Raw genomic sequence first — 16,646 nt, forward strand, 5'->3', positions numbered from 1 at the left:
TGCTGTTGTCGCTGTTGACCAACTGTGCAACTGTTGACTAAAACAAATCGTCGGACACAAAAATACATTACATATTTCTCTGTAATGGTTGATCAGACTTAATTTAAGATACAAGAAGCTTAAAACAATACAATGATTTCCGTACTACGTGAAAACATGGAGGACATTCGCATTGGAAAGATCGACGACTGTAAGTGTTTTGCTGATATGTTGTTAATTTATGATTACCTACTCGTAATTTGATAACTTAAGTGGATGAATATTTAACACAACAGGTGACACAGATATGCGAAAAACTGGTCAAGAAATGGATGTGATAAGACAAAGGACTGTGGCGTACGAGTACCTTTGCCGGTTGGAGGAGGCCAAAACGTGGATGGAAGCATGTTTGAAAGAAAAATTACCCGCGACTACTGAATTCGAGGAAAATCTGCGTAACGGTGTATATTTAGCAAAACTGGGAAATTTTATTGCACCTGAATCACTTGCCTTGAAGAAAATTTACGACATTGATCAAAGGCGTTATAAGGTGAGAAATATCATTTTCCTATGTACTGTATGTACAGCGAGCTGCAAAAGTGCATAATTGCCTGTTTTACGCATTAATTTCATTACTACAGCAGTATGTATTTCACAGTATGCACTTTTGCAGCTGTGCACAATGTACTATAAACAAAAAAGTAAACATTAGTAGACTATCTGTGTTTTAGGCTTGAGTCGGCCATTAACTAAGTACTGTTAAGAATGAAATCCCGTGACGGACCGAAAGGAACTAAATCTTTTTGCACACTCTTAATCGCTTCTTTAGTTCAGTGGGATTGGAGAGTGTTCGACTGAATGAAACAGATAACGGATGGAACTAATGGTTTACAATGTCGCTGGCACAAGTACGAATGAGATGAAAGAATGACGTGACATGCCAAAGCCTGAAAAATATAAAGGAAAAATCGCTTTGATGTTTAATATCGACATATCATATCATACAACTTGAATTATATTCAGTTACCAAAGATTGAAAAAAAATATTGTATGTAAAACTAATTCCTATTCATTCCCGGGTCTCATTAACCGAACTGAACTAAAGACACTAAAAGACTGAACTAGTTCTTTTGACCGATTGACCGAGAGTGGAGCGCTCTCTGTAGTGAACCAGCAGGCACAAGATTACTGTGTTTTTTTTTTAATTATTAGACTTCAATCACCAACCATTCCATTTAATTGTGAAATCCTTCAATCTTATGTTAATCAAAAATCTGTTTAGTCTCCACTCCACTGACATATAGTTTTCAAAAACAATTATGAACATGAAGCATCATAACAGAGATGGTGACATACCACATTTGTAAGTTAGTGGTTTCGAGACCCGTTTGCTCCCTCCTCCCTGGATAGCCATATTTACTAGAATATGGGGCTGGGTCTAGAAACATTAATGGTTTGATATATTATATGTCCTTCAAAAAGTGTACAGGTTTAAATGGGTTGGCAATGCACATGTAACATCCCTTGGATTTGCAAGTCCCGATAGGCTATGGTGACTGTTTAACATCAAGTGGGCCATATGCTTGTTTGCCACAGACATGGTATATGGTATAATAAGAATGTAGCAAGCTAATTTAGCTGTGCCAGCTACTCCTCCTATGTGTGTTTGGCTCCATGTCAGTTTGTCAGTCCCTCTCTTTCACATCTATCTCACTTACCATCTTAGGTAAAAATACCAAATTATAAAGAAGAAAAATTCTATGACTAGCCTAAATTTCAAAATTATTTCAGTAGTTTGCGTGAAAAGATAATAGACCAAATGTTAGGATTATGGATCTGTGCATTACAGTATTCTATAAGTAAAACTATATTTTGCATTGCAGGTCATGGGTTTGCAGTTTAAACATACAGACAATATTAACATGTTCCTGCAAATTTTAAGGAAAACCGAACTTCCTGTTGTAAGTACTGATAAGATCCTTATTAATAACCACTGTTTTACAACTAATTACTTTGTAGAATTTTAAAAATGTGGTAGTGACTGTTAGCTGACCTTCCAACTTTGATAGGAAACTAGTGGTTGGGATTAGGCAGATTTATACACAATGTTTTCAAATGACAAGCAACTGCTGAAGCCAGTATTATGGTATTTGAAATACCAAATACAAAATGCTTATTCAAGTAGTATTTGAAATACAAATACAAAATACGTATTTCTATTTCAAATACTGCCCAACCTTGACTATAATAACAGGTCCATATTTTTTTCATCAGACGTTCCAACCTGAAACAACAGACATCTATGACAAAAAGAATATCCCAAGGTTAATATACTGTATACATGCTCTAAGTACCCATTTGTTCAAACTTGGGAAAGCACCTCTCATTCAAGATGTCTATGGAAAAGCTGTGTTTACAGGTAAAATAAGTCTCTAAAATAAATGTACATTTTTATACCAATGCTTTTATACATTTAATACTAATACATCTACAATGCGATGTTGCATATTTTATTTTTTCACTCCATTGTTAATTTAACTTAATTTTTTTAGATGAAGAACTTGATACAGTCTCCAAAGACCTACAAAGATGCGCGCACCCAATGCCTATGTTTCAAAAAATTAGTGGTATCTTATCAAAAAATAATGTGGATGATGACCAAGGCATGCATAAAGCTGTAATCGAACTAAATAAACTTTTGGACAGTCATAAACCAATAACTTCTGCCTTATTGAATCCACAACTCAAGTTAAAATATGTCCAAAATCGTCTTATGGACGAATATAAAAAGGTATTGAAGGCTGCTAAGCATGAAAAATTACAGGCCGCCCATAACTACTCCCTTAATGATAGCTATGTCCCTGACGAGTATGATGAACTGCTTACCATTGTAGAAATACAAGGGCACATAACTGCCACGAATTACAAATTTCTGTGGAAGAAACTATGCTCCACTTCAAATGATAATGACATCAATAGCTTTCATAAAATCTTCAATGAATCTTGGGTGAAAGTAAAGGACTATAACCCAGACAACTTGGACTTCTATTGCGATGTTGTTAAAGAAATAATTGAAAGTAATAAAGATGTCGAGGTTGAAAGCATCACTAATTGGCACAAGATATTTCAGAATGTAATTAATGAAGGTAATCGAAAATCCATTGAGCATGGAGATCATAAAACCGCTATCGCGAAAGTTAATAGTGCTTTGGATGATGGTAATTGTGAAGAGTTATATAAAGCATTGTCAAATCCTAATCTTGAACTAAATATTAAGGTAGATAAGTTTGCAATCCCACTTATGTTTGAAGAAATGAAGTTAGAGAAGTTTGAACTTGAGAAAAACTTGAATGAGAGTGAGATAGCCGCATCCGTGTCGTATTTAACGGCAATTGCAGCAGTGTCTCAGGCGGTGGAGAGGGGGGATGAATCGGCTCTTTGGAAGACATTGACTTTGAAGCAGGTGCACCTCGAGGGTCTGAGGCCACACTGCCGCCGCCGCTACCTCTCTGCGCTCATGAACGCGTTGCAGGTCAAAGTGAGGGAACAGTGTGCTTGTCCCTTGCTTACGTTAGAAGACATTAGGGACACTATTGAAATGGTTAATTTGGAGGATGATGACAATGAGGAATTAGTGGCAGTAATTGAAGGAATTAACAAAGCAGTATCTGATGACAATGTGGAGGCACTAATGCCTCTTCTAAAAAGTGCTTATTTGAAGATACCAGCTCCTTTACATAAAGAGGAGAAACATCTCTATTTAAGAATGCTGAAGAAAAGGTATCTCCATAAAGATTCACAAAATCTTTGGCTTGATGACATTGTTGATACTATAAATGAAGTGAATGAAGAGTCTTCGAAAGTCAAAGACTTAACTGATACTTTAGTTCAGTTAAACTCGGCAGTATTGAAAAACAACGTTGAAGAATTCTGGGAGGCTCTGTTATCGTCTATTTTCTCTAATTTGATGGTAGACAGTGCATGTAAGAACGTGTATTTTCAGACGTTTACTAAAGCATTGAAAAAACGGGGACACTATATCTGTCCATGGATAGTGTGCCACACAGATGCAGGGAATACTGTTTACATAGACATAGAGTCTTACACATACAGCTGGACCACCCCAAAAGATTTTGTTCCTTACGCGCGCTACTTCAGCCGAAAGGATGTGAATAGCCTTGTCGAAAAAACAAATAAACATCACATCAATAAGTACAAGCAAGTCATCTTAGAGAAAGCAATCGTTAAACTTCAGGCTTATTGTAGAGGGTACTTGTACAGAAAGAATTTACATCAAAGGTTCAAGTTCTTCAAAGAGAATGAAGTTTTTGTTATCAAAATACAAGCTTGGTGGAGAAGTATGATGATTCAAAGAAAGTATAGGGCAATGATTAAACTGAAGACTATAGAGGCTAAATTGCGGAAAGAACGAAAGCAAAATCCTATGGCTTGGTATAAAATCCAGGTAGGTACCTACCTGTTCCATGTTAAACCAAGAAGACGTATTTCCATACTAGTTTCACTTACGGCTTTTTGGCATGACATGTCAGAGCTTTTGATTGATAATAATTGTAGATTTTAGTTAGGTATTATAAGTATAATACATTTATTATAATATTTTCTTCCAGGAGCACAAAATAATAAAAATTCAAGCTCTCTGGAGAGGTCGCAGAGCTCGACAGGCGTTTGCTTCATTGTTCCACTCTCCTAACCCACAACTAAAGGTTGTCAAGAGATTCATTCCCTTATTAGAGTTTTCGACTGAAGACTACGACCGCGAAATTGAACTCCAAAGTTTAAAAGCTGAAGTGGTGCAGTCTATAAGGAAAAATCAAGAGCTATCCAAGCAAATTGACGACATGGATTTGAAAATAGGGCTCCTGGTCCAAAATAGAATTGCGCTACAAGAAGTCGCCGCACACGGGTTAAAACTTAACAATTTGGTGAAACACAATTCCATGACTAAACTTGTTTTACAAAATCAGGGCAAAGGTACTTTAATGACGGTATCCACAGCTGTCAAAGGTTTGAAGTCTCTTACAAAAGAATGTAAAAGACTTCTAGATGGCTACCAACATTTGTTTTATGAGTTACAAACGAACCCCACCTATCTGTCCAAACTACTTTTCTGTATACCGCAAAACAAGACTAATTTCTTCGTGCAGAATGTCGTTTTGAGTCTTTATAATTTCGGGGCTTATCCTAGAGACGAATATTTGCTACTTAAGTTGTTTAGATTTACTTTGGAGGAAGAAATAAGCTGCAAAGTAGTAAAACCCTTTGATATAATAGCGTCAACTCCACTAGTGCTTAAAATGGCAGTTGGCCTATCTAGACAATTGTCAGGTTTAAATAGCTTGCAGACTATTATTGGCCCCCTTGTTGAAAAGATGTTGAAGGATAAGGATTTGAACATAGAAACTGGACCTGTGGAGATTTACAAGGCATGGAGGAATGAAACTGAAATGAAGACAGGTGAAATTTCGTAAGTAGCATCTCCAAATGCACTAAGCAGAACTGACATCTAAAATAATCTTAATTTTTCTGCCATACGGGTTCACGGTATCCGTTTTAGCAAGTAAGCTATCAAGTACCCGCTTGAATCTATCAAACTTTCAATCACTTCATTCTTTTGTTACGTTACATTACAAATAACATCGGAACGTAATTATTTTGACTTTCATCAGTATCCAATTAAATTACCGATTTTTTCCTAATAGTTTATTGACAATTATATTTTCTCCTAGGAAGCTGCCTTACACTGTTACTCAAGAAGAAGCCCTAACGTATCCCGAAGTCAAAACACGTCTTGAAAGTGCCCTTACCCAACTGAAATTCATTGTGACAATGTTCTTGGACAAAATTACCAACTCTACCGAACTGCTGCCTTTCTGCATCACGTACATGGCCCGAGTTCTACATAGATCTTTGACATCTAAATTTCCCCATACACCTGAGAAAGATATTCTGAAGGTATTTATTCTGCACTTAAATTTTATAATGTGGACTTTTTATTCTGTATTGAATTATTTTATTAACCCTTTGATCGCCAAAGACGTCAACATCAACCTTACAGTTCAATATCAACCTAGGTGCATTCCGACTAGGCTCATGATGACGTGCACACGATAGGCATGGCGTTTGGTTAAAGGGTTAAAGCGTGACCTCTTCTCTTTTCTTTGTCCTACCCTTATCCCAGGGTCTTCCCGTACATTTGCGCCAAAGAATTCTATTTCGGATTGTCTGTAGGTTAATGTTCTGCTTCTGGACCTCTCTTTGCACGTTAGACCATCATGTATAAGGTGGTCTGCCTTGTCCCTTCGGCTGTTCTGGGAGATTGAGGACCCTTTTTATGGGATGAGTTTCTTCACGCCTCATTACGTGCCCGTACCAACATAATCGTCCTTATTTCACCTTGGCATCTATAGGAGCTACTTTAAACGACCCTCGCGCATACTCATTGCGGACTTTGTCTGAACGAGTTACTCCGCCTGCCTGCGCTGGGTTAAAGCGTGACCACCTTTAACTAAACGGGTATAGAACGCTAGTAAAGACGGTCTTCGCATTGGACGCTGATCCGCAGGCCGCTCCGGTGTGCAAACGGAATATCGCTATATTATAATACAGATTTGCGTAATCCTTTAACATTGTATTTTCACGGACACGCACGAACGTGTTATTCTATTTCAGTCAGTCTCAGTACAAGCAGGATAGAGGTTGACATGACATAATTTTTAAGAAAAAAAAACCGACTTCAATGGGGGATGCCGCTGAAAGTTTACTTATTGTTGATGGTGCACTCTTAGATTCCAGACAATGAAATGAAATAGACAGCATATTTTGCGTAATTGGGTAGGTAAAGTTTTTTGAAGATAGGCAAATTATATTTTTATCCGATAGTATTCGTCATAACGATCACGGAAATGCAGCTTTTTTTTTTATTTCGTATTATTTATTAAATATATTTTTTTAAGTGACCGAGATGACGTTTGAGAAATTTAATAGCAGATCAGGCACTAATGCCTGTGCACGTGATTTAATTGATGAGATAGAAAAAAAACGATGTCAACCGTCAGTGTCACTTAGCTGTCATTGCCGAAAAATAACAGACATAACGGTCCAACCCTTTCTGTTACCTTGCGATTTAGTGTTATCATATGGTTATCATTGAGATTTTTGACGACCTCAGCACGACCCAAGGACTTCTGATTCCCCACGACATCTGCGAGTATTTGGACAAAGATTGAATCTACTTTCGACAACTTGGCACTGCTTAGTGGACAACGTTTTCTTCCCTTACGACGACCCGACCCCTGCGCTGACCCTTGGACTGAGTTTTGCAAAAAGGATGAGCGAGTTTATGCGAGCAGATTCTACAAACTTGCCCCACATGGACCTAGTTATGATTTTAAATTATTATCATAACAGTGATAAGCACAATGCCGCCGAAATTAGAGGAGCGAAGGCCCTCCTGTACGTATCCGTGAATTACATACATTAAACATTTTGTTATTAACATTTTTCGGTAATGACAGCTAAGTGACACTGACAGTTGACATCGTTTTTTTTTTCTATCTCATCAATTAAATCACGTGCAAAGGCATTAGTGCCTGATCTGCTATTAAATTTCACAAACGTCATCTTGGTCACTTAAAAAAATATATTAAATAAATAATACGAAATAAAAATAAAAGAGCTGCATTTCCGTGATCGTTATGATGAATACTATCGGATAAAAATATAATTTGCCTATCTTCAAAAAACTTTACCTACCCAATTATCCTAATCCATCTTTTGACTAATTTTGCCTAATTGCCTAATTATTATAATGTTGCCTAATAATGTAGAAAAGGAGGTAAAACCACCCACTTTTCTAGTAGCATTTCGTTTTTGTAAGGGTCGCAGTTCTAACCTAACCTAACCTACTTTTCTGATAGCATTTCGTTTCTGTAAGGGTCACAGTTGTAGTAGCATTTCCGGGTCCGTGTCTGGGTCCGGATCCGAGTCCGGGTCCGTGTCCGGCTGTCCGGGTCCAAGTTTGGGTCAGAGTTCGGTCCGGGTCCGGATCCGAGTTGGGGTCCATGTCCAGACCCGGGTCCGGGTCCGAGTCCGGGTCCAAGTTTGGGTCTGGGTCCATAAGGAAGAGAACAAATCGCCAAACGTGAACTATGTGTCATTGAAGAGTTCCGTTCTGATCATCATCAGCAGTTCCACTTCATCAAATGTCACTTTTTTAAATGTAAGTGCTTAATTTGTTGATGAAAATACTAAAATCACTATATGTAAGCCTTTAACATTTGAGGAGTTCCCTCGATTCCTCATGGATCCCATCATCAGAACTGCGTTTTGATAAAAACGGGACCAATCTGTATGTATATACTTACAATCAAAAAAAGAATTTTCAAAATCGGTCCAGAAATGACGGAGTAACGGAGTAACAAACATAAAAAAAAAAAAAAAAAACAACCGAATTGATAACCTCCTCCTTTTGAAATCTTGAAGTCGGTTAAAAATACGAACGTTTCCGAGAAAATACGATGTCAAAGGATTATGCTGAACATCTGTACGTGATAGACTTCTCTCGCTCAAACACCGGTGTGATAAACGCGTTAAGCCTAAATCACTTCAATAAGCGCATTAATAGTCTAGTATTCTGTCAATATTTGTTTTGCTGGTGAACGCGTGCCTTTCCCCTTCTTTGTATGGAATTAGCACAATAGATAAAGCGACTTAAGTTGAGATTAAAGTGATGTTAGATATGATAGCCACGGTTGCTTGAACTTTGTATCAATGGTTATTGTACTTTGTTATTTAAAATATTGTAATCGTTCTTTGTTTCTGCATTATTTTTCAGGTGATTGGAAATTTGGTATACTACCAATTCCTCAACGCTGCAATAGTGGCGCCCGACGCGTTTCACATTATTAACTTGCCGAACGGAGCTGGCCTCACTACGGATCAGCGGAAGAACTTGGCATCAGTGGCGAAAATACTGCACTTTTCAGCTGCAAAGAAAGGGGTTTGTGCTTTAAAATTTCATATGGCGAAGAGCGTTAAGTAGAGTCCAAAAACTTTTGTCCTAAGTACCAGCAGATAATGTGTGGGTAGGTGTCGAATATTTTCCGACCCAAAGTTAATCATAATAGCATTTTCACAATTTACCATTTTCAACTTTATTTAAAATTCGTAACTCCAATGCAGAGCGGTCACGACACGCTTATATCTTTTCGTTCATTATCAAAAAATATCAACATTACTATGGGAGCTCACGCTACTTACGTTATGCATATGTTATGGACATCCTTTCACGTGCGTTCGCCATAAATGTGCGCCACAGTGGGTTTCTCGAGGTTGCTCATAGCCAAAAACTATTCTGAAATTCTTAATCCTATGATATTTGCTCAGACATGCACTCTTTTTACAGTTTGGCGAAGAATCCAACCATCTCCGTTGCCTGAACCCTTTCATAGTGCATTGCCACGAGAGGATGAAGGAGGTGTTCCGCCGCTGCTGCCGCGGACCCACGCTCGAGGAATACTTCTTGGTAGACGAGTATACTGAAGCAACATTGCTACATCACCCACATATTTATATTACAGTCCAGGTAAGTTATATATTACACGACCATTTAATTGTAATAACTGAAAGCACTATTTGGAAGGCCTATCATCACTTTTATCAAATTTTACCCCTTTGACCGCTAAAGACGTCAACGGACGCGTACGGTTTCAGTGTAAAAAAGACCTTCATGCATTCCAATAAGTTTTATGATGGAGCGTTACATTTAATAGACGTGGCGTTCAAAGGGCGCGACGTACAAACCAGTTTAAACAATACCGTACCGGCTAGAGAGGTAAAGTCTAAGAAAAAAACGTGCGCCTTATTTTTACATCCAAAGCAGATGGCGCTACAGCCATATGTTTTGCGGTCTCTGAATTGTCAAACCTATGGATTGTATAGAAAGGATGTCAATCTCCTATGGCAGAATTGTTTCAAAAGTGACCATCTTTTTTTTTTTTTCAATTTATTTAGGTAAACAAACAATCACTACAAGGGAAACTTAAATATAGTAGTTTTAACACTATTTACAGTATGTGTGACCAACACCGTTCACCACTTAATAAATACAATAATTTTGATTATTCGGAGCTTATATACCACTGGAGCTTAAGGCTCCGGGAGACATTGATAAAAGAAAATATAATATAATAACTTTCAGCTGTAAATAATAGTTCCTAATCTCTCCGGTGGCGCTAGGTAGGCTCTGAGACCAAAGAGTATTGTAATATATAGGAGACTCTATGACATGAACCATAGAGGTATAATAATGTAGAGATGAAATGGGGGAGGGGCAGCAAATAACCCGACCAAATTACGTAGATTGTTTCTAGTATGTTGTCAGGAATGTTAAAACGTGTTTTTAATTTTGTCGCATTGCGTATGTTCTATCCCTCACGGTCGCACGGGTGCACATCTACCTAGTCGGCTCATAAGTTCTGTCACTGGCCTTTAAAATTTAAATTTGGAACTCCTAAAACAAAAACCGTTCTGCATTTGAATTTCGAATCTTTATTAAATATTTGAGTAGTATAATTTTGCAATTTTCTGTTTTCTTCAACATGGAGTGGACGCTTAAAGATAGCCGTACCGCAATAATTGCACTATATCGTTGTGGTCACTCGCCGACTAAAATTTTTAAGCTACTTGAAAATTTAAAATTCTCTCTAAGATTTGTGTATCGTACCATAGAAAGATACAGTGAGGTCTCTAGTTTAAATGACAAGAAAAGAAGCGGTCGTCCGCGTACAGCTAGGACTCCAGCGGTTGTACATGCAATTAGGGCACGCATTGCCAGAAATCCCGCTAGGAAACAAAAAGTTATGGCCCTCCAGATGGGTTTGAGCAAAAACACGGTGAAAAGAGTGCTTAATCAAGACCTGAGACTTCGTGCTTATAAACGAAAAACTGGCCATCTTCTCAATGGTCGGCTTAAAGCTTTAAGGCTTAAAAGATCTAAAGCTTTATTGAAGAAGTACGCTAAAAATAAGCACCGTTGTATACTGTTTTCGGACGAGAAAATTTTTGACATAGAAGAAAACTGTAATAAACAAAATGATAGAGTGTACGCTCGCAATAGTAAAGAAGCGTCTAATAGCATTCCCCGTATTCAAAGAGGTCATCACCCTTCATCTGTGATGGTTTGGCTGGGAGTTTCTTATGCGGGCGTCACTAGTATGCATTTTTGTGAGAAAGGAGTAAAAACTAGTGCCAAAGTGTACCAAGACACGGTGTTGACTAATATTGTGAAACCACTATCCCATACGATGTTTCTAAACCAGCATTGGGTTTTCCAGCAGGACTCTGCTCCAGCCCATAAGGCAAAGTCTACACAAGCCTGGCTCGCCTCCAATAAAATCGACTTTATACGGCATGAAGATTGGCCCTCCTCTAGCCCAGATCTTATAGACGGAGAGCTGGTAGAAATTTGGAGTAGGTCCTTGAGGCAAGCTGAAAATTGGCCTGATGCTTCTCCTATCTTACCCTACCTCAGCACTACAAGTCTGGCTGCAGGGTAGCGGGTCTAAACCAACCTATAAATTTTTAAAGAATTTTTTTTTGGTGCCCAAAAAAGGTTCTTGAGGCAATCTGTAATTTCTACAAGTGGAAATTGAATATCTAAATAGTCATAAAAAAATTATGCCAGACGATTTGGCCGGGTCTTTAACCTCGCCAGACGCGTGCAAAATATTTTATCAAAAAATTCTAAAAAGGTCCTTGAGGCAATCTGTAATTTTTACAGTTTAAAGTTAAGTATCTAAATAGTCATAAAAAAAATAAGCCAGACGATTTAGTCGGGGCCTTCTACCTGCCAGACGATCTAGAAAGTTACGTATGGCACTTACTCGCACGCAAAATAAAGTTTGTTATCCTGTATAAATGTATGCTAATACAAAGTTATTTTTGTAGTTCAGAAAATTAAAGATAGAAAGGTATAAATTTGGATGTACGATGTGATTGTGAGTATGAAGATGTGTATATTTATGATAATTATGCGTATAGAATTATGGGTATGAATAGGGTGTGGGCATATTACATATTATGAAATTAGCGACAATATGTCCAGCTGTATCTCTATTGTAGATCCATGGGTAGTTCATTAGTTATGACGAAGGCCTTTTTATTTAATTTTAATGTACCATGGCGTGCATGGCTGTGTTCATGTATTTTTTTCATCTTTAGGGGTCATATAATATAATTAAATAATAAATAATAAATTAAATAATTAATTATTTATTTTAGGGGTTTAATATAATTTTAGTCTAATTTAACTTTAATTTTAATCTTAACTGTAATATAATAATTTTATGTAATGTTATAATGTAATATATTATGATCCTAAGTTGATTGAAATAAATGAATAAATGAAATGAAATTAATATCATCACACGTTTAGGGGGGGGGGGGAGGGTGTCAAGAAAATGTGACATGTTGTGACAAAGGGAACGGGGAGTCATAAACTTTGTGACGTCACTATAACTTATTTAAATTATTTTATTCGCTGGACAGTTAAATAACAAGTTTTTGGAACGATAATCGTTTTTAATCGTTTAATTTTCTTTTTTCAAACATGCAATGAAATATCTGTGCCTCCAGTGTAAAAGGGTTAAACTCAAAAAGTGTCATTTTTCAGTATGGCCGAAAAACGTTTCTAACCGTGTTTTCTCTGGATTCTTTCTAAAAAAATTGGGGTTTTGCTTTTAGTTTAGACTAGATAGTTTAGGTAATGAATTATAAATTTTCATTTAAATTGAACTGACTTTTGTGAAAGTAACAGAAATATTGGCTGTCAAAAAAAACTTATATCCCTTTTCACAAAAACAATAAATGTGTGAAAAGGTTAAACTGCACTTTCTCTAGTGTTGCTAAAATCTTTTTTAACTTTTGTATTGTGTAAAGAAACCATTTCGGGAATTCAAAATAGCATTTTTTTAGTACGATGGTAAAAAAACCAAATCAAAAATAATAATATTCATGTAATTAAAGAGTGAATAGGTATCTTTAATTTTTCTGCTGAAATTGCTAATGGTTCAGTACAACAGGGCAGTTGTACTTTTTGGTTTTTCTTCCCCATCTTTGTTTTCCTTTTTTGTTTTGTTTCCCAATTATTTCATAATCAGTCTCATTCCAGTTGTCTTTTCTTCTACAGGACTTTCTTTTTAATATTTGAATTCACTTACCTCTATTTATGAACAAGAATTTTCCTTTTTTTTTCGTTTAATTTTCTCGCAGTGAATTCAGTTTTTTATAGCACACTGAAGTTATAAAAGCTGGCATGCGTCATGAAGTCACGAGCGGGACTCTCGGGAGTCTCGGGAGCCGAGCGGCGTACGCGCCGCCGACCCCTCTTCGGCACCCCGCGAATCCTATTCATTAACTCAATTTAGCTAAACTAGATTGTGAAAAACGACCAAAGTAAATAAATTTATACCCCTTTACACATCATGACGTCCTAAAAATTGTCTGTAAATAATAAAAAACTTAATTTTTACCGTTATTCACGAACTAGACCCGGTAGTTGAAAAAGATCTAAGTGAATTTTAATTTCTTTACACCGAATGTTCCTTGAAATGTAGTTTATTCACTAAGATTAAACTTTACTTTAACCATCGTTCGTAACACGATTTTTAAATACCGATTTTTTAAACGAGATAATATGAAAATAAATCGTTTTGAACATAATAGTATAGCATTTTGGCAAACTTTAACCCTTTTGCACAATCGATATATCAGCAATTAGAAGTCGTAAGGCTGTGAGTGTCAACACAAAAGGTGTAGTTTTATGAAATAAACCTCTTACTGCCAAAATTTGTAATTTGGACAAACTCGACTTTTACACTGGAGGCACAGATATTGTCCTCATGTGCATCAAAACAGGCTTCAAAGTATCATGTTTCGGGCGGAGCAACTCGAGAGAACTGTAAAGGAATTGCATACGAAATTGAAGGCCTAGGCCGGGAAGTATTTTTTTTTTTAATTTTAATGTAAACATGGCATCTGTGTTCATGCGAACAGGCTAAACAGCTGAATTTTTTTTTCAGTCGTAATGCAAAAATAATCAGTTTCTTTCCCGCGTAAGCAACCCTTAATTAATATTTAAAAAAAAACTCAAAAATAAACAAAATCTTTATAGGGCTGTACTCCTAAACCGTGCGTCGTAGCGCAAAAGTAATCAAATTTTCGTTCCCCTTTGAAAAAACCCATGTGATAAATAAAAAACAATAAAAAATAAATAAAAAAAACAACAAAAAAAACTTTATAGGGCTGTATCTCCAAAACCGTGCGTCGTAGCGCAAAAATAATCAAATTTTCGTTCCATTTCAAGGAACCCATAAGTGATATATAAAAAACACAAAAAAAAAACAACAAAAAAGTTTGTATACATTTGTATTGTTTAAGCATTTATTAATTAAATAAAAAATTTACACATTATAATAATTAGAACACATTACTATTCTGTATTTAAATTGTATTATTTTACATATACATGTATTTTTTTAAATTACAATACATTCAAAATATTTAGATAAGTACGGTTTTTACTCACTATTATTTTTAGTCGCTGCAATACATTACAATACATTATTATAAATTCAGTCATATTACGTTAACTAATTTATCATAAATATACACATATTCATAATCATAATCACATCGTACATCCAAATTTGTACCTTTTACCTTTAATTTACTGCACTACAAAAATAACTTTGTATTAGCATACATTTCTACAGGAGAACAAACTTAATTTTGCGTACGAGTAAGTGCCATACGTAACTTTCTAGATCGTCTGGCAGGTAGAAGGCCCCGACCAAATCGTCTGGCTTATTTTTTTTATGACTATTTAGATACTTAACTTTAACCTGTAAAAATTACAGATTGCCTCAAGAACCTTTTTTGAATTTTTTCAAAAAATATTTTGCACGCGTCTGGCAAGGTTAAAGACCCGGCCTAATCGTCTGGCATAATTTTTTTATGACTATTTAGATATTCAATTTTCACTTGTAGAAATTACTGATTGCCTCAAGAACCTTTTTTGGGCACCAAAAAAAAATTCTTTAAAAATTTGTAGGTTGGTTTAGACCCGCTACCCTGCAGCCAGACTTGTAGTGCTGAGATAGGGTAAGATAGGAGAAGCATCAGGCAAATTTTCAGCTTGCCTCAAGGACCTACTCCAAATTTCCACCAGCTCTCGGACCATTAATCCTTTAGACTATAAAATATGGCAGTATTTAGAGGAAAAGGTGTGCTCAAAACCTCATGCAAATCTAGACTCGCTGAAAAAATCTCTTGCTACGGCAGTGGCCAATATCGACATGAAAGTGGTGCGTGAATCCATTGACGACTGGCCACGAAGACTTCAAGCCTGTGTAGATAATTGTGGCGGTTATTTTGAATAAATGTTATACATTTAGATTCTCTAGTTTATAAGCTTTCAAACGCTGTACAAATTATACGGAATAAACTTAAACTTTTGATTTTATTTGATACTATGTATATGACAGAACTTATGAGCCGACTAGGTATATAAAATACTAGGTGTATGGTCTAGGTACTTCAGTGTATGGTGGCGCCGCCTATTTACTTACTGTTTTTTGATGGACACTTTTCATATAAAGAGATTGACATCCTTTCTATACCATCCATAGTCAAACCGTTAACTTTTGACAATTAGAGTTACCGCAAAATGTATGGAGCTGTACAGCGCCATCTCTTTTACCTGTCAAATTCGAAGCACGAAATTGTCTTAGATTTCACCACAGGATTTTATGCATCATAATTAATGTATCTTTGGTACAGGTATATATTATTTCGTACACGAGATTGCAAAGCCAATGTGGTTTCACTATTGATAGTATCGATATACAAAGTCTAGAGACAATCAAACCATGTAAAATAGCATAAAGAAACACTATTTTCCGGTTTGGGTGCGGGAATGTTTTACAGGAGCAAAAAAATGGGTATAACTGTAAACACAGAAACTATTTTAACATTTGTATTAAGCACATTTTGAAGCTTACTACGTATTTTTACTTCATAGTTTGGTAACTTTACAATGATAATGATTCATTCCTGTTATCCCTCATTAAGGACAGGGCTCGCAGAAGAATTCTCCATTTGTCGCGATATTGAGCGGCTACTTCCAGCACTTTCCATTCGAGACCAGTTGAGCTAGCCTCTTTCTCAACTGGTCGCCTCCGTGTAGATCAAGGCCTCCCCGAACGTGTACTGCCAGCCGAATGCCAGTGGAGACTTTACACTGAACATTTATTACACACAATCATTCCCGCACCCAAAACCCCGGGGTAAACCATTCCGTGTTATCTTTTACAGGAGATTGTAGACACGCATGCCCTGCTAATCGAGTATCAGGACGTGCTGGCCCCGGAGCCGCGCGACCGCCTCAACGAGCTGCTGGATGACCTCGGCGACGTGCCGTCTGTCGCACAACTCGCTTCAAGGGACGTCGATTCGGTAAATCCAATTTCAATTTTTTTACTGTCCAGTCAATGTATTAAATATCGACACGGAAAAAGCAATTTAATTTATGGGCAATAAGGTGGAGTATACATATTTTTGGCAGTTGGCACTTTGTCCATGTCGATATT

The 16,646-nt window shown here is 36.7% G+C and overlaps 1 protein-coding gene across 1 annotated transcript in view; it reads left to right on the plus strand.

Annotated features, from left to right (window-relative positions):
• Positions 1 to 3: 3 nt before the first annotated feature.
• The window catches only part of LOC134755833 (ras GTPase-activating-like protein IQGAP1), a 23,041-nt gene continuing 6,398 nt past the window's right edge, over positions 4 to 16,646 (plus strand). Inside the window, exons 1-10 of the mRNA XM_063692446.1 lie at positions 4 to 190; positions 276 to 529; positions 1,863 to 1,940; positions 2,254 to 2,398; positions 2,532 to 4,444; positions 4,608 to 5,464; positions 5,727 to 5,952; positions 8,834 to 8,998; positions 9,404 to 9,583; positions 16,372 to 16,512. Coding sequence (XP_063548516.1) covers positions 133 to 190; positions 276 to 529; positions 1,863 to 1,940; positions 2,254 to 2,398; positions 2,532 to 4,444; positions 4,608 to 5,464; positions 5,727 to 5,952; positions 8,834 to 8,998; positions 9,404 to 9,583; positions 16,372 to 16,512 — 4,017 coding nt within the window. The 5' untranslated portion in view covers positions 4 to 132. The remainder of the gene's footprint in view (positions 191 to 275; positions 530 to 1,862; positions 1,941 to 2,253; positions 2,399 to 2,531; positions 4,445 to 4,607; positions 5,465 to 5,726; positions 5,953 to 8,833; positions 8,999 to 9,403; positions 9,584 to 16,371; positions 16,513 to 16,646) is intronic.

Source organism: Cydia strobilella, chromosome 3, assembly GCF_947568885.1.
Source record: "Cydia strobilella chromosome 3, ilCydStro3.1, whole genome shotgun sequence".
NCBI classification, from domain to species: domain Eukaryota; kingdom Metazoa; phylum Arthropoda; class Insecta; order Lepidoptera; family Tortricidae; genus Cydia; species Cydia strobilella.